The sequence below is a fragment of the Symphalangus syndactylus genome, chromosome X, assembly GCF_028878055.3.
Source record: "Symphalangus syndactylus isolate Jambi chromosome X, NHGRI_mSymSyn1-v2.1_pri, whole genome shotgun sequence".
Lineage (NCBI taxonomy): Eukaryota > Metazoa > Chordata > Mammalia > Primates > Hylobatidae > Symphalangus > Symphalangus syndactylus.
This window is the reverse complement of record NC_072447.2, coordinates 38219578-38246679: the sequence shown is the minus strand read 5'-3', so window position 1 is coordinate 38246679 and position 27102 is coordinate 38219578. Positions and strand designations below refer to the sequence as shown.

Genomic DNA, 27102 nt, shown 5'->3' with positions numbered 1-27102 from the left:
ACGGGGTTTTACCATATTGGCCAGGCTGGTCTCAAAACTCCTGATCTCAAGTGATCCACCCACCTTCGCCTCCCAAAGTGCTGGGATTACAGGCGTGAGTCTCCATGCCCCGCCAGCAGAGGTAATTTCTTTTATTATTTGTTTGAGATGGAGTCTCTCTCTCTCACCTAGGCTGGAGTGCAGTGGCACGATCTCAGCCCACTGCAACCTCCAACTCCCAGGTTTAAGCGATTCTCCTGCCTCAGCCTCCTGAGTAGCTGGGACTACAGGCGCATGCCACCACGCCCAGCTAATTTTTGTATTTTTAGTAAAGACGGGGTTTCACCATGTTGGCCAGGCTGGTCTGAAACTCCTGACCTCAGGTAATCCACCCGCCTCGGCCTCCCAAAGTGCTGGCATTGCAGGTGTGAGCCACTGTGCCCGGCCCAGCAGAGGTACTTTCTGAATCACCTGTTTCATGGTTATTAATATTTTAAGGGTATCTGCTTCATTTTAGGTAATTAAAATTTTTTAAATATTATTTCCAGAAAAGCACCCATTTCGCTGGAATCATCACCCTATCAAGTTTTTCTAGAAATGGGATTTATGAGTGCAGTTATTTGCATATCCTTTTTAGAATAAAAGTCACGTTGCCTCTGCAAAAACAAGCACACACAGGCATCCCCTTTGGAAGTTAGATAAGAGGAGGAAAGTACCGAGAGCTTTCCAGGTCGGCTTAAAAATCACCTGGAAGATGTCACAGCTAGTCTGTCTTCATGCCCCCCATTTCTGTGAGGCTTTTACACCTTACTATCACAGTTGTATGTAGTATTCTCTAAAAAACAGGGACTCTGGCTATCGTGTTGAGAACAGACTGCAGCAGGGCAAGTGTAGAAGCAGGATAGAGTTAGAAGGCTAGTCCAGGTGAGAGCCACTGATGGCTTTGACTAAGGTGGTAGCAGTGGAAGTGATGAGAACTAAAAAGACTTTGAAAAGATCTTGACAGTAGAGCCAAGAGGATTTACATATGCAATGTACTTTTTTTTTTTTTTTTTGAGATGGAGTCTTGTTCTTGTCACCCAGGCTGGAGTGCAATGGTGTGACCTTGGCTCACTGCAGCCTCCACCTCCCGGGTTCAAGCGATTCTCCTGCCTCAGCCTCCAGAGTAGCTGGGATTATAGGCACCTGCCACCACACCCGGCTAACTTTTGTATTTTTAGTAGAGACAGGGTTTCGCCATGTTGGCCAGGCTGGTCTTGAACTCCTGACCTCGTGATCCGCCCACCTCAGCCTCCCAAAGTGCTGGGATTACAGGCGTGAGCCACCGCACCTGGCCGTAACGTACTTTCATCAGAAACATTACAGGCACATTCTCAACTAGGTACATCTCTTGCTAAGAATCACTGCGCTGGCTTCAAGTTCTATGAAAATAAGGTCCATTTACTTCCTATCTGTATATGCCCATTACGCTCAGTACAGTGCTTTACAAATTTGCTGGTATTTCATGTGGATGTCTGAAATTAATTATAATAGAATTCTGATTTCAAATCTTACATGAGATTAATTACAGTAAGTCTATATTTTAAGTCTTACTCCAAAATTTCTGGTAGAAGGTACCTACAAAACACATGGGGACATGTTAGATATAAAATTAATGTTTGATTTAGAATTTTTATTTGTGTTCCTCATGCTACAATACAACCTTCAAAGTCAGTGAAGTTTATAACATTAATATGCTTCCTCAAAACATCAACTTAGATAACCCATAGCCAGAGCTTCTAAACTTCTACAATGCAACTTCAACATTCACAAGAGCACAATATGCTTCAAATCCAATCTCAATGCAAATTTAAGAAAAGCAAAGCAAATTGTATCATCAGACTACCAAAACTCAGTAAGATTCTGTAATTTAATATACCTACTTCTCAACTCTCTAAATTTGTTTCTCAACACTGGGGAGAGTTTTTAAAGATATCAATGCCTGAATTCTACTCCAAGCCAATTAAATCGGAACAATTAAAATCAGAACCTCTGAGGGGCATCTTTTTTTTTTTTTTTTAAAGCTTCCCTAGCAACGTCAGCAAGAGCTGTAACTCACTGCTCAACAGAACCTCTTATGAAGCAAAAACATAAAGAAAAATAAGCTGGGCACAGTGGCTCATGCCTGTAATCCCAGCACTTTGGAAGGCAGAGGCAGGCGGATCACCTGAGGTTAGGAGTTCAAGACCAGCCTGGGCAACATGGTGAAACCCCATCTCTACTAAAAATAAAAAAATTAGCTGGGTATGGTGGCAAGTGCCTGTAATATCAGTTACATGGGAGGCTGAAGCACGAGAATCACTTGAACCAGAGAGGCAGAGGTTGCAGTAAGCCAAGATCGTGCCACTGTACTCTAGCCTAGGTGACAGAGTGAGCCTCCATCTCAAAAAAAGAAAAAAAAGGAAAAGTACACGAAGTATAGGGACATGGGGAATAAGTTAAAAATCAAAAGGACTCACTCATTGCTTTCTAACATCTTTGACTTCTTGACCTTTTGAAACATCCAAAAATTAGTAGTATTATAATCTGTGTCACAATCATGATATAACAGTTAAGAAAAAACATAAAATGAAGGCCTAGAAAGATCTTTGTTACTCATCTAGAATTATTTGGTATAACAGTATTTTCCAATGGAGGAAGACTATTGGATTTCAGGCATAAAACAATGCAGAAAAAAATCTCAAGGCATCACAGGGAGAGGGAGATAACTTCTGACTCTGGTTTCCCATGTTTCAGGCCAGGAAGAGCAAGGGGAGAAAAATATTTGTCCACGGGAACAAGTAATCATGCTCTAAAGGACAATTTCATTCGAACCCATTCATTTCCTTTTCATGCAAAATTTCAAAGATAAAGCAACATAAAATATGGGGCCAAAGAAAAGGGAGAAGGTCTTCAAGGAGAATTTGTGCCTTTAAGTTTTTACTGGTACAACAGTCTTTCAGCCTGGAGGTACTCAAAGACGAATTATGAAAAAGAAAAAAAACTTTATTTCAAACAGGTTCAGTGATATATGTGTGTGCTACAGCAAAGGCTGGTTGTGGCAAAGTTTCATTTCAAACTGTTATGATGTTGGCTGGGCAAGGTGGCTCACGCCTGTTAATCCCAGCACTTTGTGAGGCCTAGGTGGGCTGATCACCCTGAGGTGAGGAGAGACCGGCCTGGCCAACATGCTGAAACCCTGTCTCTACTAATAATACAAAAATTAGCCAAGTGTGGTGGCGCGCACCTGTAATCTCAGCTACTCGGGAGGCTGAGGCAGGAGAATCGCTTGAACCCGGGAGGCGGAGGTTGCAGATCACGCCACTGCACTCCAGCCTGGGTGCCAGAGCCAGACTCAAAAACAAAACAAAATAAAACAAACAAAAAAACAAAACTGCATGATGCATAATTTTGACATTATGTGGGAATGCTTAACTTCTGCCAAAATGTAGATTCAATCCAACATTATGCCAACTTTTATATTAATTGTAGTCCCTAAGTTTTCATAACCAAAAAAAAAAAAAAAAGAGAGAATAACCTTACAGTTACCTACTAAGGTAACAAACTGTGAAATTAATTCCCCAATATTGCTTTGAAAATAAACCCCTTGGTTGTTAAGAGAAATTCCAACTTCCAACTCCATCCGAATGTATTATTTAACCGGTATTCTTCAGTCATCATCTACTGTTGGCTTGATTGTCACTCCTCTTCTTATCTGACCCCAACCAATTAAACTGCAAAATGAAAATAAAAGAAATCATAAATCTTACATCCATTTCACTCTCATTACCAATCGTATGATAAATTTTACCTGCTTATCTTCTGAATTCAAATTTGTTCCCAAAGCCTGCTCCTCTATAAAGAAAGCCCACACTATATTCTTAGATTCTTTTTTATTCTTGTTTTTGTGTGTTTTTTTTTTTGAGACAGTCTCACTCTGTCACCCAGTCTGGAGTGCGGTGGTACGATCTCGGCTCACTGCAAGCTCTAGCTCCTGGGTTCAAACAATTCTCGTGCCTCAGCCTCCCGAGTAGCTGGGACTACAGGCATGCGCCACCATGCCCAGCTAATTTTTTGGTATTTTTAGTAGAGATGGGGTTTCGCTATGTTGGCCAGGCTGGTCTCGAACTCCTGGCCTCAAGTGATCCGCCCACCTCAGCCTCACAAAGTGCTGGGCTTACAGGCATGAGCCATCGTGCCCGGCCTGAAAGTTTATTGTTTAAATCTATTTCAAAATACACTGGAAGTCGTATGTCTGTAATAGCAAAAAAATATAATCACAAAAGAGAGTAAAATCAAAAGGGCATAAGTCACCACAAATAATTATTTACTTAAGAGACAACGAAAATTTAACTTTCTAATAATTCAGATAAATCTCCTAGACAAGTGATGAGACCATCGTGGGCACAGTAACATGGAAGCCTTAATAAAGTTAACAGGGCTAGGTGGGGTGGCTCATGTCTGTAATCCCAACACTTTGAGAGGCTGAGGTGGGAGGATGGCTTGAGGCTAGGAGTTTGAGATTATGCTGGGAAACACAGTGAGACCAAGTGTCTACAAAAAATAAAAAAATTAGCTGGTCATGGTGGTGTGAGCCAATAGTCCTAGCTACTTAGACACTGAGGCTGCAGTGAGCTATGATCATGCCACTAAATTCCAGCCTGGTCAACAGAGAGACCCTGCCTCTAAAAAATATAAAATAAATAATTAAGGAAGTAGATAGTGGGCAGGGGTGATGTGAATAATTATGGGGACAATCAGGGCACAAAACAGTCTAATTTAGAGGGTTTATATAAGACAATGCAGAACGAAAGCTTAAATGGGTTGAAGCAGGTTTCTACAAAAGTCCCAAATATCAAAAAGTAGTGAAAAGACTCTAGAAATTATTAAACACAGCATGATGAAAATGTTTTAAGAAGACTAATTTTGACCCAAGCTCTTAAGTAATAAAGAGGCAAACTAGGGGTCTTTCACACTAACTGTGAAGTGTAAAGTGATGGTATGGACTGTGATGAGGTGACAAGGAATGGAAAGCAAGGGGCAAACTCAATAACCTGGGGAAGAGCAAAAAGTCAGGAGCCAAAAATGTGTGTATGCGTCCTGGCTCTATGCTCTCAAAAGACCTAGAAGCAATAGCACCCTAAGAGACATGAGCACACCTGAACACTCAGCTTTTCATTTATAAGAGAAATGGCCAGTTCTACAACTGGAACAGAAGGTACAAGATGAGTCTGGAAGATTTTGTGCCAGAAAATAAGGAAATGTTCCAAAAAAAGAAGAAAGAGGTCAGCCATGGTGGCTCACACCTGTAATCCCAGCACTTTGGGAGGCCAAGGAGGGCGGATCACCTGAGGTCCGGGGTTGGAGACCAGGCTGGCCAACGTGGTGAAACCCCGTCTCTACTGAAAATACAAAAATTAGCCGGGCGTGGTGGCACGTGCCTGTAGTCCCAGCTACTTGGGAGGCTGAGGCAGGAGAATCACTTGAACCTGGGAGGCAGAGGTTGCAGTGAGCTGAGATCATGCCACTGCACTCCACCCTGGCGACAGAGCGAGATTCCGTCTCAAAAAAAAAAAAAAAAAGAAGAAAAAAAAATGATGAGTACATGTCAAAAGGACACAAGAGCCAGCCTGAAGGACCTCCACTGGCCAAACGTTGAACAATGCACATCAAAATAAAGACAATGATGGATCATAACATGTTAAATAAAATAGGACTCCATGAGTCCATACTATAACTAGATAGGGAAATAAATAATGGCAAAGAAAGAATGCCAAATGATAAATGTGGGGTGGTAGAGTTGAGGGAGGATACTGCGACCTGTAGAGGTGCTATGATTTTGTAATCATTATAGTCAAGTTCGATTCAGGCAAGGATCATCAGTGGCTGCTATATCCAGGGGTGTGGGATTTGATGAGCAGCAGGCTATTTGTACTGGGTAAAAAGATCTCCCTACAGATTGCTTATTAGTTGCAAGGGTAGAGAGTAACTACACAGCAGAGAAGCTGGACAACATCTTGACTACACAGTCAAAACTAACCTTAACAAAGAGGAGCAGTCAGATACCATGTGCCTCTAGCTGTGATTCCTGAAAAGGAGACTTCACGGTGTATTTAAGAATATACAACCTGAATCTAATGTTAGGCTTCCAAACGATAAGAAAAACCCAAATTGAGGAATATTCTATAAACTAGCTTGTATTCTTCAGAACTGTTAATGTCAATTAAGACAAAGGCTGAAAAAGCTCCAGATTAAAGATCAAAGAGACATGAAATTAAATGCAAGATTCTAAACAGGAGGAACATAAAGTACATTATTGGGACAAGTAATAAAACTCAAACATGCACTGTAGATTTCAGTATTTTGCCAATGTTAAATTTCTAAGTGGTTATATAAGAATATCCTTTTTTGATGGGAAATATACACTGAAGTATTAAGAGATCAAGAAGCATAACATATATAGCCTACCCTCAAATGGTTCAGAAAAAAACTTACATATGTAAATAAATCTGTATGTGTGTTTGTCAATCTAGGAAAAAGCTATAGAGGAGTTTTCTGTAAAATTCTTACAATTTTTCTATTAAGTGTGAAATGATTTCCAAAGTCAATGACAATAGAAATACCGAACTCAAATTCATTCGGTTTTACATAGGTTGTGTCTCACAGGAAGAGAAGCCAATCACAGTATTTGGACTATAGTCAAGGTTGTGGTTTTTTTTGAGACGGAGTCTCGCTCTGTCGCCCAGGCTGGAGTGCAGTGGCGCCATCTCGGCTCACTGCAAGCTCCAACTCCCAGGTTCACGCCATTCTCCTGCCTCAGCCTCCCAAGTAGCTGGGACTACAGGCACCCGCCACCACGCCCGGCTAATTTTTTGTGATTTTTAGTAGAGACAGGGTTTCACCGTGTTAGCCAGGATGGTCTTCATCTCCTGACCTCATGATCCACCCGCCTTGGCCTTCCAAAGTGCTGGGATTACAGGTGTGAGCCACCGCACCCGGCCGAAGTATAGTTTTCAAAGTCATCCAAATAAATAGCTGAGACTGAAAGCCACAGTAACTATTGTCCTCAAGGAAGAGTGTGTGCTTTTTTTTCTGTACAACAAGACTGTGTCTTTTTTTAATTAGACAGTGGCAAAGACTAACAAACTTACCGCCAGTGTTTTTCAACTCTTCGGCTAAGGGCAATTTTTTCTCCTACCTCTGTGCACACTGGATTGGTCAAAACAATTTTACCCAAATCGGCCTTGACAGCACTAACTCTCCCTCCTGTCGACAGGGATCCTATGTTCACCATGAGCACTTCATTCTTAGACAGCTTTTGAACCTAGAAAAATAAATTAGGGAAAAATAAACCCCAAAATCAAGAAAATGCTTTCCAAATGTAAGTAAGAATTTACCAAATGCTATGGGAAATACGTTAATCATAAAAGAAAAAAAATTCTATAGAAATTTTATTGTAAAGGAATTTGAACTATATATAGTCTAAAGATAGCAAAAGGAAAGTTTATTTGGCACCCTCTGAATTTACACAAGATCCACCCTTAAAAAAATAGGGTAGTAACCATACCAGAGAACCTCTTAGAATTCTGAAGCAGTTACCTAGCACAAATGAGGTACAAAATTTCCCAAAGAGGGGAGCAGGGAGGACTACGGCTATATAAGAGTTAATAATGGGCCAGGCGTGGTGGCACACGCCTGTAATCCCAGCACATTGGGAGGCCGAGAAGGGCAGATCACCTGAGGAGTCGGGGAAAAAAAAGCATGATAGCTTATTTTCCTAAATCTTTGCCAACACTAGGAGTCAGCAATTTCCCATCTCTGCCAACCTAATCTGGGACATTTTTTAAAAATCATGAAGCTGGGCGCAGTGGATCACACCTGTAATCCCAGCACTTTGGGAGGCTGGGATGGGCAGATTGCTTAAGCCCAGGAGTTGGAGATCAGCCTGGGTAACGCGACAAAACTCCGTCTCTACAAAAAATACAAAATTAGCCAGGCGTGGTGATGTAGTCCCAGCAACTCAGGAGGTTAAGGTGGGAGGATGGCTTGAGCTGCGAGATCAAGGCTGCTGTGAGTCAAGATTGCACCACTGCACTCCAGCCTGGGCAACAGAGCAAGACTCTGTCTCAAAATAAACAACAAAAAAGTCATATGGATTTTAGGAATATCATGTCTTTGTCATAAATGGCTAATACTTTTCCCTGTTTTTTAAGTTTCTTTCTTAAACTGACTGCCATATAGTTCTCAATTTTGGCCGGACGCAGTGGCTCATGCCTGTAATCCCAGCACTTTGGGAGGCCGAGGTGGGCGGATCACTTGAGGTCAGGAGGTCAAGACCAGCCTGGCTAACATACAGCGAAACCCCATCTCTACTAAAAAATACAAAAAATAGCTGGGCATGCTGGTGCGTGCCTGTAGTCCCATATACTTGGGAAACCGAGGCAAGAGAATTGCTTGAACCCAGGAGGCGGAGGTTGCCATGAGCCGAGATTGCACCACTGCACTCCAACCTGGGCAACAGAGCAAGACTCCATCTCTTAAAAAAACAAACAAACAAACAAAAAAACCCTCAATTTTGGGGAGGTCAAATTTATTTACCTTTTTTTTTCTTAATTTCTTCTTTTTTTTTTTTTTTGAGATGGAGTCTCGCTCTGTCACCCAGGCTGGAGTGCAGTGGCGCGATCTCGGCTCACTGCAAGCTCCGCCTCCCGAGTTCACGCCATTCTCCTGCCTCAGCCTCCCGAGTAGCTGGGACTACAGGTGCCCGCCTCCATGCCCAGCTAACTTTTTGTGTTTTTAGTAGAGACGGGGTTTCACCGTGTTAGCCAGGATGGTCTCGATCTCCTGACCTCGTGATCCGCCTGCCTCTGCCTCCCAAAGTGCTGGGATTACAGGCATGAGCCACCACGCCCGGCCTCTTTTTTCTTAATTTCATGTTAACTATAAAACAATAAAACTCAACACTGGTTTAACAGTCCCATTTGTCACTTTTTTAGAAACAGGAATTTTAAAAAGCATTTACCTTTGCTGCTTTCTTGTCTCCTTCAGTGCGTACACCTAGAAGCCGTCTAAGCAGGAAATAGGAAATTTCCAATTCTGTGAATATCTCAGGTAAAGCTCCGACTGCACCAAGTACTTGCCCCACCATTCTGTCAGCCCGGCACAAAGTGGGGTCAATTTTTGTTCCAACTCCTAACATAAAAATAAGATGTATATAGCTCAATTTTTTATTTCCTATAACACCTATAAAGTGAATTAGTTGGCCAGGTGCAGTGGCTCACACCTGTAATCCCAGCACTTTAGGAGGCCGACACGGGTGGATGCCTGAGCTCAGGAGTTAAAGACGAGCCTGGGCAACACGGTGAAACCCTGTCTCTATTAAAATACAAAAAATTAGCCAGGCATGGCGGCGTGCACCTGTAGTCCCAGCTACTCGGGAGGCTGAGGCAGAACTGCTTGAACCCAGGAGGCAGAGGTTGTAGTGAGCCAAGATCGCACCACTGCACTCCAGCCTGGGTGACAGAGTGAGACTCTGTCTCCAAAAAAAAAAAAAAAGGTGAATTAGATACCCCAAAGCCATATAAGCACAGCATATACCTACACACTTTCCTTTCATATTTTTATTTTTATACTCATAGAAACATACACTCGAGATGACTGGGCAAATGAGAACAGAACGATTCTCTTGATTTAAATTCTAAACAAAGAGTTTAGGCCGGGCGCGGTGGCTCACGCTTGTAATCCCAGCACTTTGGGAGGCCAAGGCGGGCGGATCACGAGGTCAGGAGATCGAGACCACGGTGGAACCCCGTCTCTACTAAAAATACAAAAAATTAGCCGGGCGTGGTGGCGGGCGCCTGTAGTCCCAGCTACTGGGAGAGGCTGAGGCAGGAGAATGGCGTGAACCCGGGAGGCGGAGCTTGCAGTGAGCCGAGATTGCGCCACCGCACTCCAGCCTGGGCGACAGAGCGAGACTCCGTCTCAAAAAAAAAAAAAAAAAAAAAAAAAAAAAAAAAAAGAGTTTAGAAATCTGATTTTCTAGGAATGATGGCTTGGCTGAGAACTTAATGCAGGAGATGGTAAGTATTACTGACCCAGTCTTGAAAACAGTAAATTCTAAACAAAGGGCAAATAGAGATAATAAGTGAACTCAAAATGAGTCTGAATATCCTTAACAAAGACTTAAAGAATACAAAATTCAAAATGAGTAGTTTGCAGAATATTTGCATGCCATTTTCTCCCCTGAAAGACTGACTGAAAAGACAGTTAAAGACTACATATGGGCTAGGCGCAGTGGCTCACGCCTATAATCCCAGCAGTTGGGGAGGCCCAAGTTGGAGGATTACCTAAGGTCAGGAGTTCAAGACCAGCCTAGCCAACATGGCAAAACCCAATCTCTACCAAAAATACAAAAAATAGCTGGGCGTGGTGGCAGACATCTGTAATCCCAGCTACTCGAGAGGCTAACGCAGGAGAATCACTTGAACCTGGGAGGCAGAGGTTGCAGTGAGCTGAGATTGTGCCACTGCACTCCAGCCTGGGCGACAGAGTGAGACTCTCAAAAAAAAAAAAAACCACAAACTACATATGATTCCTGGGATCTACTTCAAAATATTCTAGCTGTGTCTTGAGGGGAGCAGGGAAAAGAAGATATATAGATGGAGCAAGATTGACTGGGAAAACTTTTTTTTGCTGCTGTTGTTGAGACACAGTCTCTCTCTGTCGCCCAGGCTGGAGTGCAGTGATGTGATCTCGGCTCACTGCGATCTGGGATTACAGGCATGTGCCACCACGCCTGACTAAATTTTTCTTTTTTTTGTTATTTTTAGTAGAGACAGGGTTTCTCGAACTCCTGACCTCAGGTGATCCGTCCACCTCGGCCTCCCGAAGTGCTGGGAATACAGACATGAGCCACCGTGCCCAGCCAAGATTGGTAAAACATTAATAATTGCTGAAGCTGAATGATGGCTCTATGGGGGTTATCATTACAGTATTCTCTTCTATGTTTAAAGAGTTCCTTAGGCCAAGTGTGGTGGCTCACGCCTGTAATCCGAGTATTTTGGGAGGCCAAGGAGAGCAGATCACTTAAGACCAGAAGTTTGAGACCAGCCTGGCCAACATGGCGAAACCCCATCTCTACTAAAAATACAAAAATTAGCTGGCTGTGGTGGTATGTGCCTGTAGTTCCAGCTACTCGGGAGGCTGAGGCAGGAGAATTAATTGAACCCAGGAGGCAGAGGTTGCAGCAAGCCGAGATAACACCACTGCACTCCAGCCTGGGTGGGAGAATGAGACTCTGCCTCAAAAAAACAAAGAAATTTAAAAAGTTCCTTAAGTTAAATTTTTAAAAAGTTTCCACATTTCCCTTGTTTACCACACGCATGCACACAAAGGATAAAATGACAGATGGAACTACAGGCACACACCACCAAACCCAGCTAATTTTACTATTTTATTGGAGAAACGGCATCTCACGGTTTCCTAGGCTGGTCTCAAACTCCTGGTCTCAAGCAATCTTCCCACCTCGGCTTCCCAAAGCACTGGAATTACGAGCATGAGCCACCACGCGCCAACCTGGTAAACTCATTTTTTCTTCTCTTTTCTTCTTGTTTTTTTTTTTTTTTTTTTTTTTGAGACAGAGTGTCACTCTGTCACCCAGGCTGGAGTGCACTGGTGTGATCTCGGCTCACCCTCCGCGTCCTGGGTTCAAGCAATTCTCGTGCCTCAGCCTCCTGAGTAGCCGGGATTACAGGCGTGGGCCACCACACCCAGCTAACTTTTGTATTTTTAGTAGAGATGGGGTTTCACCATGTTGCCCAGGCTGGTCTCAAACTCCTGAGCTCAAGCGATCCACCCACCTCAGCCTCCCAAATTGCTGGGATCACAGGCATGAGACACTGTGCCCAGCCAACCTGGTAAACTCTTTTTCGTTTTTTTTGTTTTCTTTTATTTCCTTTTTAAAATTTTCAACCAGAGACACAACTTATTTGGTGAAGAATAAACTCTTTACCAAACATTTTCTTCTTTAAAGGTACAACACCCCTTCTAATTCTCACTGAATCTTTCATTTTTCTGGGTATTGAGTAATACACAAGTTGTAAGGGACTAGAAAAGTTTTTAAGGCCGGGCGCGGTGGCTCACGCCTGTAATCCCAGCACTTTGGGAGGCCGAGGTGGGCGGATCACGAGGTCAGGAGATCGAGACCATCCTGGCTAACACAGTGAAACCCTGTCTCTACTAAAAATACAAAAAAATTTAGCCGGGTGTGGTGGTGGGCGCCTGTAGTCCCAGCTACTTGGGAGGCTGAGGCAGGAGAATGGTGTGAACCCCAGGGGGTGGAGCCTGCAGTGAGCCGAGATTGTGCCACTGCATTCCAGCCTGGGCAACAGCGAGACTCTGTCTCAAAAAAAAAAAAAAAAAAAAAAAAGTTTTTAAATCACTTCAGTAATTGCTACACAAATTTATTTTATTTTATTTCTACCTCATTGGAAATACGATCTGACATCATCCGACTGACATTTGTAGGTAATTTTCCATTTGCAAAATATACATAAAAGCAACCATGGTCGGGCAAGGTGGTTCACGCCTGTAATCCTAGCACTTTGAAAGGCCGAGGCAGGGGGACTGCCTGAGCTCAGGAGTTCGAGACCAGCCTGGGCAACACAGTGAAACCCCATCTCTACCCAAATACAAAAATCTTAGCTGGGCCTGGCGGCATGTACCTGTAGTCCCAGCTACTCGGGAGGCTGAGGCAGAAGAATTGCTTGAACCTGGGAGGCGGAGGTTGCAGTGAGCCAAGATTGCACCACTGCACTCCAGCCTGGAGGACACAGCGAGACTCCATCTCCCAAAAAAAAAAAACAAAAAAACAAAGGCAACCATCATCTAGCACAAAAATCATGTTAACGAAAACATAAGTGTAGGTAAATATCTTACATAAGTCATCAAACTTATTTTTTTATATTGCTAAAAAGGACTCCCTCTATATTTGACCAAAATGTATCCTTTGTGTTTAAAAATAATTTTTACAAACCTATGAAACCATCTTATAACCTAAAACAAGAGCTTAACCACATGATTGTTCCCCCACTCCACTCTATTATTAAAATACCCAATTAAAAATCTGTAATATGTCCCTTTTGGTAATCCATCCCCCATGAAAAGTACCACAAATAGCCACAAATTAAAAGAGATGAGAAAAAAATCCTTACCAATAAGACCACCTGGAGCAGCATATTGCAGATCATTATGCTCCGCAAAAAGTGATACAATTTTGGAAAAGATTGGTTTACACATGAGTTTTCCTTCACTATCTTTGGAAACAATACCAGGTCTTACTTCTATCTCCTGGCCCACCTGTAAACATATAATTAGTAATTAGAATTACTGTGTTACACAAAATTATCATTTACCTATCAAAAGTTCCAACAGGGACTGGGTGCGGTGGCTCACGTGTGTAATCCTAGCATTTTGGGAGGCCAAGGGGGGTAGATCACCTGAGGTCAGGAGTTTGAGACCAGCCCAGCCAACATAGTGAAACCCTGTCTCTACTAAAAACACAAAAATTAGCCAGGTGTGGTGGCACGCGCCTGTAATCCCTGCTACTCAGGAGGCTGCAGCAGAATTGCTAGAACCTGGGAGGCAGAGGTTGTAGTGAACCGAGATCGCACCACTGCACTCCAGCCTGGGCGACAGAGACTCCGTCTCTAAAATAAAATAAAATAATAATAAAGTTCCAACAGGAAGACCATAAAACTGAAAAGGCAATCATTCTTGTATTTCAAAGATCATTATTCTTTAAAAAAAAAAAAAAAAAAAAAAAAAAGATATGAATGAGACTGTCAAAACCAGAACCATCCAACTGTTGCTAACTACCCACCACACAAGTCTATTACCACATCAAATGTGCTCCATACTTACAAGTCTATAAATTTTCAAGTCAGACATATTCAAAAGACATAACAGAAAACAAAGAAATACAGCTGGGCGTAGTGGCTCATGCCTGTAATCCCAGCACTTTGGAAGGCTGAGGCAGGCAGATCACCTGAGGTCAGGAGGTAAGAGACCAGCCTGGCCAATATGGCGAAACCCCGTCTCTACCAAAAAAATTAGCCGGGCGAGGTTGCGAGTGCCTGTAGTCCTAAGCAAGTCAGGAGGCTGTGGCAGGAGAATCATCACCTGAACCCAGGAGGTGGAGGTTGCAGTGAGTCGAGATCATGCCACTGCACTCAAAAAAACAAAACAAAAAACTATTATCAGGGCATGTAAATTAGTACAGCTACCATGGAGACCAGTATGGAGGTTCCTCGAAAACCTGAAAATAGAGCTACCATATGATCCATCAATTTCACTAGTGGGTATAATACATTCAACAGAAAGGGAAGCAATATATCAAAGAGGTATCTGCACTCCCATGTTTATTGCAGCACAGTTCACAATAGCCAAATATGGAATCAACCCAAGTGCCCATGAACAGATGAATGGATAAAGAAAATGCAGTATATAGGCCGGGCGAAGTGGCTCATGCCTGTAATCCCAACACTTTGGGAGGCCGGGCAGGTGGATCACTTGAGGTAAGGAGTTCAAGACCAGCCTGGCCAACATGGTGAAACCCCATCTTTACTACAAACACAAAAATTAGCTGGGCATGGTGGCGGGCACGTGTAATCCCAGCTACTTGGGAGGCTGGGGCAGAGAGAATCACTTGAACCTGGGAGGTGAAGGTTGCAGTGAGCCAAGATCGCTCCAGCTTGGGCGAAAGAGCAAGACTCCACCTCAAAAAAAAAAAAAAAAGAAAGAAAAGAAAAGAAAAGCAATGGCAGCATATATATACAATGGAGTATTATGCAGCCATAAAAAAAATCCTGCCATTTGCAGCAACACATCTAGAATTGGAGGCCATTTTGTTAAGTAAAATAAGCCAGGCACAAAAAGACAAATATCACACATTCTCACTCATCTGTATATGTGGGAGCTAAAAAGGTGGATCTCATGAAGGTAGGTTGTGGATTCAGAGGTCTAGAAGGGTGGGAGAAGTGAAGTTTGAAGAGAGAAAAAAAAGAGTATTAAAAAAGAGAACTCTGTATCAAATACCAGAAACCATGGAAAAAATTCTACTTTTCAATTTGGATTGTCCATACTTTTTTTCCTGATTAAGACAAGGATAAAACAAACAAACAAACAAACAAAACAACAACAAAAAAAACCCCAAAATCACAACAACCAAAACCCATTTTACCTTTAATACTCCTTTTAGGATACTACCACCAGCTACACCTCCCTTAAGGTCATCAACTTCACAGCCAGGTTTGTTGACATCAAAAGATCTAATAACTAAAATAAAACAAATTAAAGTCAGTTCTGTCAATTTTAACTTTAGAAGAAATATTATTTTCCATGTTAATGTTTCTAAAATAGTGGCCATTTGAGATTTATACCAAAGGGGTGCCTTTTTAACAAAACCTATTATTCCAATGCTTATGCAGTCTTATGATGGAAAAAATGAAAGTAACTTAAGTTTATTAACAAGTGGCATATATGGTATACCAGTATTATAGAGCATCCTGCAGCTATTAATAATGTTAGAGCTATATGTAATGATCTGGAAGGATGACCCTAACATACTGTTAAGAAAAGTTATAAAAATTACACGCATAATATAATCCCACTTCCATAAAGAAAAATAAAATAATCAATGTCTGTATATGGATTTTTTTCCCCCCTCTATCATAGAGGCTGGAGTGCAGTGGCACAATCATAGCTCACTGCAGCCTCAAATTCCTGGGCTCAATCTTCCTGCCTCAGCCTGCCAAGTAGCTCGGACTACAGGTACACACCACTGCACTCAGCTGTAATATTTTATTTTTTGTAGAAATGGGGTCTTCCAGGCCGGGCGCGGTGGCTCACGCTTGTAATCCCAGCACTTTGGGAAGCTGAGGCGGGCGGATCATGAGGTCAGGAGATCGAGACCACGGTGAAACCCCGTCTCTACTAAAAAACACAAAAAATTAGCCGGGCGTGGTGGCGGGTGCCTGTAGTCCCAGCTACTCGGAGAGGCTGAGGCAGGAGAATGGCGTGAACCCGGGAGGCGGAGCTTGCAGTGAGCCGAGATTGCACCACTGCACTCCAGCCTGGGTGACAGAGCGAGACTCCGTCTCAAAAAAAAAAAAAAAAAAAAAAAGAAATGGGGTCTTCCTTTGATGCCCAAGATGGTCCTGAACTCCTAGCCTCAAGCAATCCTCCCACCTCAGCGTCAGTCTCCCAAAGTGCTGGGATTACAGGTGAAAGCCACCATGCCCAGCCTGTGTATATGTTTATACATGATGATACGAACAAAGAGAAAAGTGTGGGAATAATGGACACCAAATGTTAACTTTGCTGACTTTAGAGCTAAGGAACTAGAACTTGAAGACAGAGAGATTATGGACATTTTCTTTATATACCTCTATAACTCCTGTGAACAATTCAGCTTTATAACTACAAAACACTAGAACTATATGACCTGCACTTTGGAGAATATTTCCTACTAAACACCAGAAGCCCGGATGAAGGCCCAGAGGAGCTCAAATGTCTGTTTCAAGAAGGCTTCTACATCCCTGTGTAGGAACCACAAGCCTAGGTGATCAAATTATACCAGTATCAGTTCTTCGTTAATTGAACAACAAAATCATCTGCAAATGTTTTAGTCAGGAAGTTCTAACACCCTAAAACATTATGATTCCATAGAGAATACTGTATTACTCCATCTTGATCATGTACCATATATTGAGCACAGAAAGGTTAACAGTTGTTTTTGTTTTTTTTTGAGACGCAGTTTCACTCGTTGCCCAGGCTGGAGTACAATGGCGCGATCTCAGCTCATTGCAACCTCCGCTTCCCGGGTTCACGCCATTCTCCTGCCTCAGCCTCCCGCGTAGCTGGGATTACTGGGGCCCGCCACCATGCCCAGTTAATTTTTTATACGTTTAGTAAAGACAGGGTTTCACCATATTGGTCAGGCTGGTCTCAAACTCCTGACCTCAGGTGATCCACCCACCTCGGCCTCCCAAAGTATTGGGATTATAGGCGTGAGCCACTGCGCCCAGCCTAGGTTAACAGTTCTTATTGTGTTCAGGACTCTGTCCCTCATTCAGTAATACAATCTAGCACTGCCAATACAATCTCAGAATTGATTTCAAAAAAATTGTATGAATTATCACCTCTGCAGAAAGAGGAAACATTAATAAACATCCTTGAAGAGGAATCACCAATGTGGAAAAGATCAGATTAAGAGTTAAAGGCAAATCCTATCACTTACCAATAAGCCGGGGCTCTGAAGTAAAGTCTCTTGGGGGTACTGGAATTTTCTTTACTATGTACTCACAAACAACTTCAATATTGTATTTCAGCTGAGCTGAAATTGGAATAATGGGAGCTCCCTCTGCTACTGTACCTATATAACAAAATTCAGAAAGATCAAAATTCAGTTTTATAAAATTTATTCTATGTATCTGTTACATAAAACAATTAAGATTACTATAATAAAATAGATGTCTAAACCCCATATAAATGTCAGCAACAAGTGAAAGTGGATAATTCTGTTTAGCAAGATGGCAATATTCTGTTTGCTTTTACTCCTGAAAATGAATACTAATCCCTGTAAGGGAAAATTTGTTACATTATATTAATAGACATACTTAATATTAGTACAATGATAAACTTGTTTAAATAAATACTAACACACCTGTGAAAGAGCACTCTACTAGCTGAAAAGATTTCTAACATGTAATTAATCTCCCAATAAATGTCAAGATAAAATTACAGACTCCGCTAATAAAAGACTGCTGGCACATATAATTTTAATTTTTTTTTTTTTTGAGATAGGGTCTAACTCTGTTGCCCAGGCTAGACTGCAGTGGCATAATCACGGCTTGTTGCAACTTCCATTTCCCAGGCTCAAGCGATCCTCCCACTTCAGCCTCCTACATAGTAGCTGGGACCACACGTGTGTGCCACCAAGCCCAGCTAATTTTTTGTATCGACAGAGTTTTACCATGTGGCCCAGGTTGGTCTTGAACCCCTGGACTCAAGCGATCCACCCGCCTCGCCTCCTAAAGTCTTGGTATTACAAGTGTGAGCTACCACGCCCAACCATATATATTTGCTATGTATTAATTAAATGTCAAACAAGCTAGTCAAAGAAATAGACCAAACACAACTAGACTTTAATCAAAATCACTTATTACTTTTCGTGATGACAGAACTGAGTTCATAAGAAATTAACCTTTCTAACAAGAAAAACAAGACTGAGAGAGAAAATGTCAACAACAAGATATATCATGTCTCCTCTGAAATGAAAAACATTATGCTATTAGAGAAGGGACACTCTAGAGATTTATTATTTATTTATTTGAGACGGAGTTTCGCTCTTGTTGCCCAGGCTGGAGGGCAATGGCATGATCTCGGCTCACCGCAACCTCCGCCCCCCAAGTTCAAGCCATTCTCCTGCCTCAGCCTCCCAAGCAGCTGGGATTACAGGCATGTGCCACCACACCCTGCTAATTTTGCATTTTTAGTAGAGACGGGGTTTCTCCATGTTGGTCAGGCTGGTCTCAAACTCCCGACCTCAGATTATCCACCTGCCTCGGCCTCCCAAAGTGCTGGGATTACAGGCGTGAGCCACCGTGCCCGGCCAACACTCTAGAGGTTAGATAATCACTGTCACTTCCAAATCTGAAAGCTGTTCAGTAACAAATACAGTAAGACAAGGTTTTTAAAAATTATTTTATTCATTTTACTATCACTGAGATTTTTTTTAATCTGATTAAGTTTCCAGAAAACAACCCCTGTTCTAACTTGCTGCCAGCAAAAATATACTTTAGTATATTAAATTCAGAATCACAGATTTCATTAGTTATATCAGGTTGCTAACAAGCAGTAGGTAGGGCAATAAGGCTTAAGACTCATAAGTTTACCTTGTTTTAGATAATATATTAAAAGTTAATTTAACGTCTGCTATCGAGAGTAAATGCCTCTCAAAGTGATTCATAGATTTATTACATATTATGGCTTCTTACCTTGGACAAATGCAAGGATCTGCTCGTATTGTTCTTTAGCCTGACTTTCTTTTACCAAATCAATTTTATTTTGTAGAATCAAAATATGCTTCAGTTTCATGATCTCTATAGCAGCCAGGTGTTCAGATGTCTGAGGCTGAGGGCAAGATTCATTACCAGCTAGTTGATGAAGAATAAAAAAGATGCATATAAGAATAGCTGGAAATATCCAGAATAGGCAGGCAAATCCATAAAGAGAGAAAGCAGATTATTGGTTGCAAGGGGCTGGGGGAGGAAAACATGTGGACTGACGCTTCATGGGCATAGGGTTTCCTTTTGCGGTTATACAAAAGTTCTGATACAAAAGTTCTGGAACTAGATCGTGGTGAAACGACAACCACTATGTTGTACAAAATTGTCAGTGTACTTAATGCCACTAAATTGTACACTTTAAATACATAAAATGTACACTTTAAATACATTTTATGAGTCTCTTTTGCCACCCACTCCCCCCTCCCCACCAAAAAAGTTGGCATCTAATAAAGGAGACTTCTGAATGTTCTAACCCTAATCAAGGAAGATTCTATTGCCAGGTATCCACCTTTTGGCCCTGCCTCATCCTCTGTTGCCTGCATTCACTGGAACCTCCCAATTGTCTGGCTCCCAATCCTGGTCCTAAGCAAGAAGCCTAAAATCAGTAAGTTTGCCTTTCCTCAGGGTCTGCACTCAGCTTTTGCTCAGGTATGAGGTAAAGTCCTCTAACTCTCTCCAGTCTTAGAAATGTTCTGGCCCAGCCAAGCTCCTGAGAAGTAGAGAGTAATTAAAAGGGAAAAGCACTTAATACTATGAATTTTTACTAATATCAGAGGCTACTATTCAACCGAGGGAGGGAAGAATGCTAATGTGAAGATAACCAACAGTGTATTATAAAGAAATAGGCATGTTTTGTTGAGCACTCTAATGATCATCCTCCTCAAGTCGTGATGTTCAAGTGTCCTGACTATACCGACATAGCATGCTTTAAAAAAAAAAAAAATTTTTTTTTTTTTTTTTTTTTTGAGACTGAGTCTTACTCTGTCTCTGTCACCCAGGCTGGAGTGCAGTGGCGTCACCTCGGCTCACTGCAACCTCCGCCTCCCAGGTTCAAGCAATTCTCCTGCCTCAGCCTCCTGAGTAGCTGTGATTACAGGTGGGCCCCACCATGCCCGGCTAATTTTCGTATTTTTAATAGAGGCAGGGTTTCACCGTGTTGGCCAGACTGGTCTCAAACTCCTGACACCCCAAGTGATCCACCTGCCTTGGCCTCCCAAAGTGCAGGGATTACAGGTGTGAGCCACCGCACCCAGCATTTTTTTTTTTTTTTTTTTTTTTTTTAAGACTGAGTCTCCTTCTGTCGCCCAGGCTGGAGTGCAATGGCTCAATTTTGGCTCACTGCAACCTCTGCCTCCTGGGTTCAAGAGATTCTTGTGCCTCAGCCTCCCAAGTAGCTGGGATTACAGGCATGCGCCACCAAGCCTGGTTAATTTTTTGTAGTTTTAGTAGAGACAGGGTTTCGCCCTGTTGGCCAGGCTGGTCTTGAACTCCTGACCTCAAGTGATCCGCCTGCCTCGGCCTCCCAAAGTGCTGGGATTACAGGCATGAGCCACCACGTCCAGTCGCTTTTTTTTTTTTTTTTTTTTGAGATGCAGTTTTGCTCTTGCTGCCCAGACTGGAGTGCAATGGCGCAATCTTGGCTCACCGCAACCTCTGCCTCCCGGGTTCAAGAGATTCTCCTGAGTAGATGGGATTACAGGCATGCGCCACCACGCCAGGCTAATTTTGTATCTTTAGTAGAGAGGGGGGTTTCTCCATGTTGCTCAGGCTGGTCCCAAACTCCTGACCTCAGGTGATCTGCCGACCTCAGCCTCCCAAAGTGCTGGGATTACAGGCGTGAGCCACCGTACCAGGAGCTTTTAAAAAATTTTATCCCATAGTAATGAAATCTCTCAACAGCTAACATAAGAAACAAAGCATACGCTACCCTTCAAAACTCCACTTATTCCTAGACTTCAGCACGTATTATGAATGGTATTTGTATCTTAAAATACTTCCACAGTAGACAGTTCAGACATATACACACACACAAACCATAACACAAATAGTTTTACACACACATTTAAAACTAAATAAATCACCTCATGTGATTTAAATGAGAAAAATGAACTATTGACTTTTTTTCTTTTTCTCAAATGCTACCACAAGAATTCTCACAAGCTATCAGCCCCAAGTCTATCTTTTTTGAGTATTTTGTGATAGCTGGTAGGTAGGAAAGTCATCCTGGATGACATGTTAGTTCCCATTCATGTCACCCTTAGGTAATAGATATGGTCCTTACAGGCGTTAGTTCCCCTTTAAATATTTCATCTTGGATTTGTTCCACATTGATTTGTCCAAACCAATTGTGAGGTATTTACCTATCAACAGAAGAGCTGCATCCATCACTGCTGCACCGTTCAGCATAGTAGCCATCAAAATATCGTGGCCAGGACAGTCAACAAAGGAAACATGTCTAACAATTGAGAAATAACAATCAGCCTTAACATCAGTCACTACTTAAACATGCTAGTTACAGATTTTTTAAAGTTAAATCAACTTAGGAAATAATCTTATTGCTATAAAATGGTTACAGGGCTTGGCGTTTCTAGAACTTGGAAATAAGTTTACCAGCTGATGAAAACCACTGCAGCTTACAAAGCAAATTAAATTAGTTATGTGCAGAAAGGAAGATAAACTCCAAAATCCAATGAAAATATGGTATAGAATAATGGTGGAGAGTATATACTGAGAATGTCATTGATTTGAAAGCTACAACTTATAATGACTTATAAAAACCACGTTAACAGAATGAGAATTTGAAAAAACAATTTTCTGGCTGGGTGCAACAGCTCACACCTGTAATCCCAGCACTTTGGGAGGCCGAGGCAGGTGGATCACCTGAGGTCAGGAGTTTGAGATCAGCCTGACCAACGTGGTGAAATCTGGTCTCTACTAAAAATACAAAATTAGCCACGTGTAGCTGGTGCATGCCTGTAATCCCAGCTACTTGGGAGGGTGAGGCAGGAGAATCGCTTGAACCCAGGAGGTGGAGGTTGCAATGCGCCAAGATAGCACCATTGCACTCCAGCCTGGGCAACAGGAGTGAAACTCCATCTCAAAAAAAAAAAAAGAAAAAAAAAGAAAAAAAAACACAATTTTCCAAAAATACCTCTAGCACCTTGAAAAACTAGAATTGCCCATTTGAAGCAGAGATGGCAGCACTTTTAACAAAACTATGGTATTCATTCAGAGTCACAATTGTTTTTTTTAATCGTATGCTCACATTGTCATGATCTAAAACAGAAGTCAGCCCTTAGGCCAAATCTAGCCCACCACCATACCTATTTACACACGTATTGTCTATATTTGCTTCTGTAATAGAAGAACAAAAGCAACAGAAACTCTATGGCTTGCAAAGCTGAAAATATTTACTATCTAGCCCTTTGTGGAAAAAGTTTGCTGATCCCTATTAAGGGCCAGGACTACAGTGAGACAAGTTCAAAATTTAAGAGACTGCCAAAAAACTCAGTAATCAAGGAAAATGGCCGGGCATGGAGGCTCACGCCTGTGATCCCAGCACTCTGGGAGGCCGAGGCGGACGGATCACACGGTCAAGAGATCGAGACCATCCTAGCCAACATGGTAAAACCCCGCCTCTACCACTGCACTCCAGCCTGGCGACACAGCAAGACTCCGTCTCAAAAATAAATAAATAAATAAAAATAAAAACTAGCTGGGCAAGGGGGCTCACACCTGTAATCCCAGCTACTCAGGAGGCTGAGGCAGGAGAATTGCTTGAACCCAGAATGTGGAGGTTGCAGTGAACCAAGATCGCACCACTGCACTCCAACCTGGGCAACAGAGACTGTCTCAAAAAAAAAGAGAGAAAAGAGAAAGAAAAATATATCCATTCAGTATTTTTAAAAAGTCAAAATTAATGCAAACAATCAATCATAAACAAAATACAATGTCATGCTGAGCCAAAGCAAAAGGGGAAAAAAATTCAGTAATACTGAGTCTGCCTTTATTTAAAATTCTGATATTCTGTTTATCACATTTTTTGCATTAATTTCAAAAAAATACTGCATTAAAATATTTATCCTGATTACTGAGTTTTCTGGCATACCTGCCACCGCCAGGCCCACTTACATTTTGGGCTTGAGGTGAAAGCCTCACTTGTCTCTCCCTGGTCCCAGCCCTGCCCCAATCTAAACATTCCTTGTAGGGCATCTCCAATCCCCATAAACATCACTAAACAGATGTCAGTATCCTGATAAAAAAAAAAAAAACAGGTATGCAATCATACTCAGAAAATAGATGGGGAACAAGTTCAAGTGTTTTAGAGAAATAATTAGAAATGGCTCTGTTCCTCTCCTATTTTATATACAGAAACAGCGCTGCTTAAAAGAAATTCAGGAAGCCTAGAAAAAGAATCCCTTCAATCTAATGAGTTGTTTTTCTATTTTGTTTAAGTGACTCTTTTAGTTTGGAGAAATTACATGTAAGTATTTTAACTTAGGTTTAGATGCTTGACTTTTCAGATTTGCCATAAAAACATAAAACAACAGAAAAACAACAAAACCATTTAGCAATTAGGTTGATTGTTTAACATCACAATATTTCAAAAAGCACAAAACAAGACAATAAAATATAAAGTGTAGTGTTTTTAGCAAAAGACAGGTCACCTGACTAATTTGAAGTTCCCTTTGGTCCCTGGAATGTCTGTAGGAAACTCATCAGGTGTACTGCTCCCACAAGATCTATAACATTCTGGCCGAGGGCAACTTGGGTCATCAAGCTTATAAATCTAAAATTTCAATTAAAAAAAGATTTTGATTTGTTATCTGCACAACAATTATAGTTTCTCGTTCCACAGTACACAGCTTACCTTAGCATTAGCATATCCAAGCTTGATTGTAATATTTCTTTCTAGTTCATTTTTGAACCTGACAGTATGAACTCCAGAAATAGCTTTGACGACTGTGGATTTCCCATGAGCTACATGACCAATTGTACCTACGGACAAAGTTCAAAAAATTAATTCATGTGTATTTAATTAAACACCAAATATTTTTTCAAATAGTGTTAAGAGTAGAAAACCCAAAGCCAGCTGGACACGGTGGCTCACGCCAGTAATCCCAGCACTTTGGGAGGCCAAGGTGGGTGGATCACAAGGTCAAGAGAGCGAGACCATCCTGGCCAAGATGGTGAAACCCCATCTCTACTAAAAATACAAAAATTAGCTGGGCGTGGTGGCACGTGCCTGTAGTCCCAGCTACTGGGGAGGCTGAGGCAGGAGAATCACTTGAACCCGGGAGGTGGAGGCTGCAGTGAGCCAAGATCGCGCCACTGCACTCCAGCCTGGCAACAGAACGAGACTCCGTCGCAAAAAAATAAATAAATAAATAAATAAAATAAAGCCAAAGCCATAACCTGCTGTAAATATCAACATAAAACCAACACTGACTTCAACTTTTCCTCCTCCATACCCCTTCCTACTAGAAACGTGTTCTCATATAGGACTTAAGAGAAACTTCCATGTAACTAACAGCTTTACTTAAAAAACATACTCTGGGACAGACAGGGTCTCCTGCTGCTGCCCAGGCTGGAATGCAATGCCCTGATCACAGCTCACTGCAACCTCAACCACCTGGGCTCGAGCAATCCTCCCACCTCGGCCTCCTTAGTAGCTGGGACTGCAGGCATGCACCACCACGCACAGCTAATTTTTTGTATTTTTTGTAGAGATGGGGTTTGCCCACGTTGCCCAGGCTGGTCTCCAACTCCTGGGCTCAAGCAATCCATCTGCCTTGGCCTCCCAAAGGGCTGGAATTACAAGCATAAGCCACTGCACCCGGCCAGAACTTTATAAGGAACCTTCCAGCATTTCCAGATTAAAGTAAACAGGTATGATGGGCCCTGACACAACAAAAAGGGATCTGTGAACAAACAAGGAAACAACCCAAGTTTAATTGTAACTTGTTCCGTTGATCAAATTATTGGGTCAATACATGCACAGTAATTCGCTTTAACTGGTATAGTCTTAGCATAGGTTGTTCGGAAGTTAGGTTATGCTCCAAGGTCACTTCAACCAAAATTTTTAATGCAGGGGCAGTAGTTTAAGGCCTGTAGGCTTATTTGGGCTTTGTTTGCATTAATAAATTAAAGCTCCAGACTGTAATACTGTAACTTTAATAGCCTCATGGTGGAGTCTTACTTTTTAACTAGGTTAAAAACTAGTCTTACTTTTTAACTGTGCTGTTTTTATAAACTCAAAATGTCCAAAATTTACACTCAGTCAACGTAACTTCTCTAAAGTTCTAGGTGCCAATTAAGAAAAAAACACCCTCTACTTAATCACAGCTTGTATATCAAATAAAACTTTCATAAATTCTGCCCCTGAAATAATCCTGTGTGGCAAGTACAGCCACATTTTTCACCTCTTCCTTAAACTTCTGCTACGTATGACTACATACTGCCTTATGCTATTAAACTTTTCTTACGTCTCCATTTTTTCTTCTTACCAAGTCTGTAAGCTAGACATGGGCAGCATTCTTTGTGCTCCACCCCCCACCGCAAATCTAGCAGATGCTTTATTCACAAGGACTCAATATTTCTTGAATATCTGAATCCTCATATTATTCAAGTAATCACACAAAAAGTGAGGTTAAAATTAATTGTTGGAAATCAAGAAGGTTAGGTCTCTTAAGTCACTCTTACCTATGTTAATTGTGGCTTGTCTGCTGATAACTTCGTGTGAAAGTGGCGTCAACTTGGTAACATCCTGCAATGAAATATATTTTAAAACTCTGCACGTAAAACAAATGAGAACTTTTCCTTTGACTTTACGTTTGCTGTCTACATCTTGCCACCATCTGCACAGCTTTCTACTACTTCTAAAGCTCCTTTCCCCTAACAGTAAATTTGTACTCCTATGGCTGGGAAGCTATAAGGGCCCTTCATCACTACACAACAGACTACACCTCCACGCAACTATTACGGGGTATCTGGAGGTCAGAGGTCTCCCCAATCTTGGGAACATTAGCACTAAAAGTAATGCAGACGGGACACCCCCTTCCCAGACGTTCAGAGGCTGAAACCATGACATCAAGACTTTCCAGCCGAACCCTCCAGAAGCTAGAAGTCCCACGACCGTACACCCCTGCGCCCAGATCGTGGACTGGCCTGGGTACAGGCGGCGCGAGCATGGCTTAGGGCGCCCAGTTCCAGGTCTCCCTCCTGACCCTGGCTCCTGACCCATGCTCCCGACACTGACTAGTCCCAATGCGACCGGGAGGCTCAGTCATCTCCACTCCCGAGCTCACTCTGCATCCTCCCCAAGCAAAACCTCACCAAGGTGGTGAGATCCTGACGCGAAAGATGCGGCTGCCCCAGAGTCACTCCGGCTTCTCCGCCCGCCATGTTGCCAAAAGAGGAAGGAAGTCACCCCGGCTGCCGCCTGATTGTCTGCAGGGGTCCTAGTGCGGGGCGGGGAAGCGGAGGCGGGAAGGCCGACTAGGGGCTCAGGATGGCCGGTGCAGCAGCGGCCTCACTGCTTGGACTTCTCTCCGCTTGAATCTGCACAGTGCCTGTCGGTAGGCATACTGGAAAGCACGGTGCAAAGTTGCTGGAGCTATTCGTCGCAGACCTGGTAGATATTTGTGCAGGCAATACTGAGGGCAGCCACCAAACCCCCGCCCCCGGCCCGTGCGAGGCGGGTGATGCAATCCGGCGCGCGCGCTGGCCTGGGAGAGACCATTTCCGTTTCCTGTGGAGTTTCCCGAAACCTGGGAATCAGCTAGGGTGTGAGAACAGAAAAGAGGGAGTGTCCTCCCCGCCCTTTTTTTTTGGAATACCGATTTCTGTAATTTAATAAGGCGAGATCGGCTCGAGGTCGGCGCCCACCTATGACGGGGCTCTTGGCTGGGAGAAGGCCGCGTGCTGAGCCCCGGCGGGAGGCGGGGCGGGCGCCCCCGCGCGGAAGTTTGGTGAAGGG

At 42.6% G+C, this 27102-nt stretch overlaps 1 protein-coding gene across 1 annotated transcript; it reads right to left on the bottom strand.

Annotated features, from left to right (window-relative positions):
- Positions 1–1630: 1630 nt before the first annotated feature.
- Positions 1631–27093, bottom strand: EIF2S3 (eukaryotic translation initiation factor 2 subunit gamma). The gene is made up of 12 exons (XM_055269041.2): positions 26460–27093; positions 25827–25890; positions 23995–24122; positions 23792–23913; positions 21485–21579; positions 19053–19211; positions 17294–17428; positions 15236–15330; positions 13209–13353; positions 9020–9189; positions 7149–7321; positions 1631–3731 (listed from the first exon to the last, which is right to left on the bottom strand). Exons 1-12 carry the CDS (start codon positions 26526–26528, stop codon positions 3668–3670), a joined length of 1419 nt encoding a protein of 472 aa, XP_055125016.1. The 5' UTR covers positions 26529–27093; the 3' UTR covers positions 1631–3667.
- Positions 27094–27102: the final 9 nt, after the last annotated feature.

What these genes read in the sequence shown, in the direction of transcription:
- EIF2S3 (XM_055269041.2), bottom strand. Translation starts at nt 26,528, where the DNA reads ATGGCGGGCGGAGAAGCCGGAGTGACTCTGGGGCAGCCGCATCTTTCG. An exon ending in GTCAGGATCTCACCACCTTG is followed by an intron (nt 25,891 to 26,459) that starts GTGAGGTTTTGC and finishes ATTTCATTGCAG; the next exon opens with GATGTTACCAAGTTGACGCC. An exon ending in ACAAGCCACAATTAACATAG is followed by an intron (nt 24,123 to 25,826) that starts GTAAGAGTGACT and finishes CTTTGTCCGTAG; the next exon opens with GTACAATTGGTCATGTAGCT.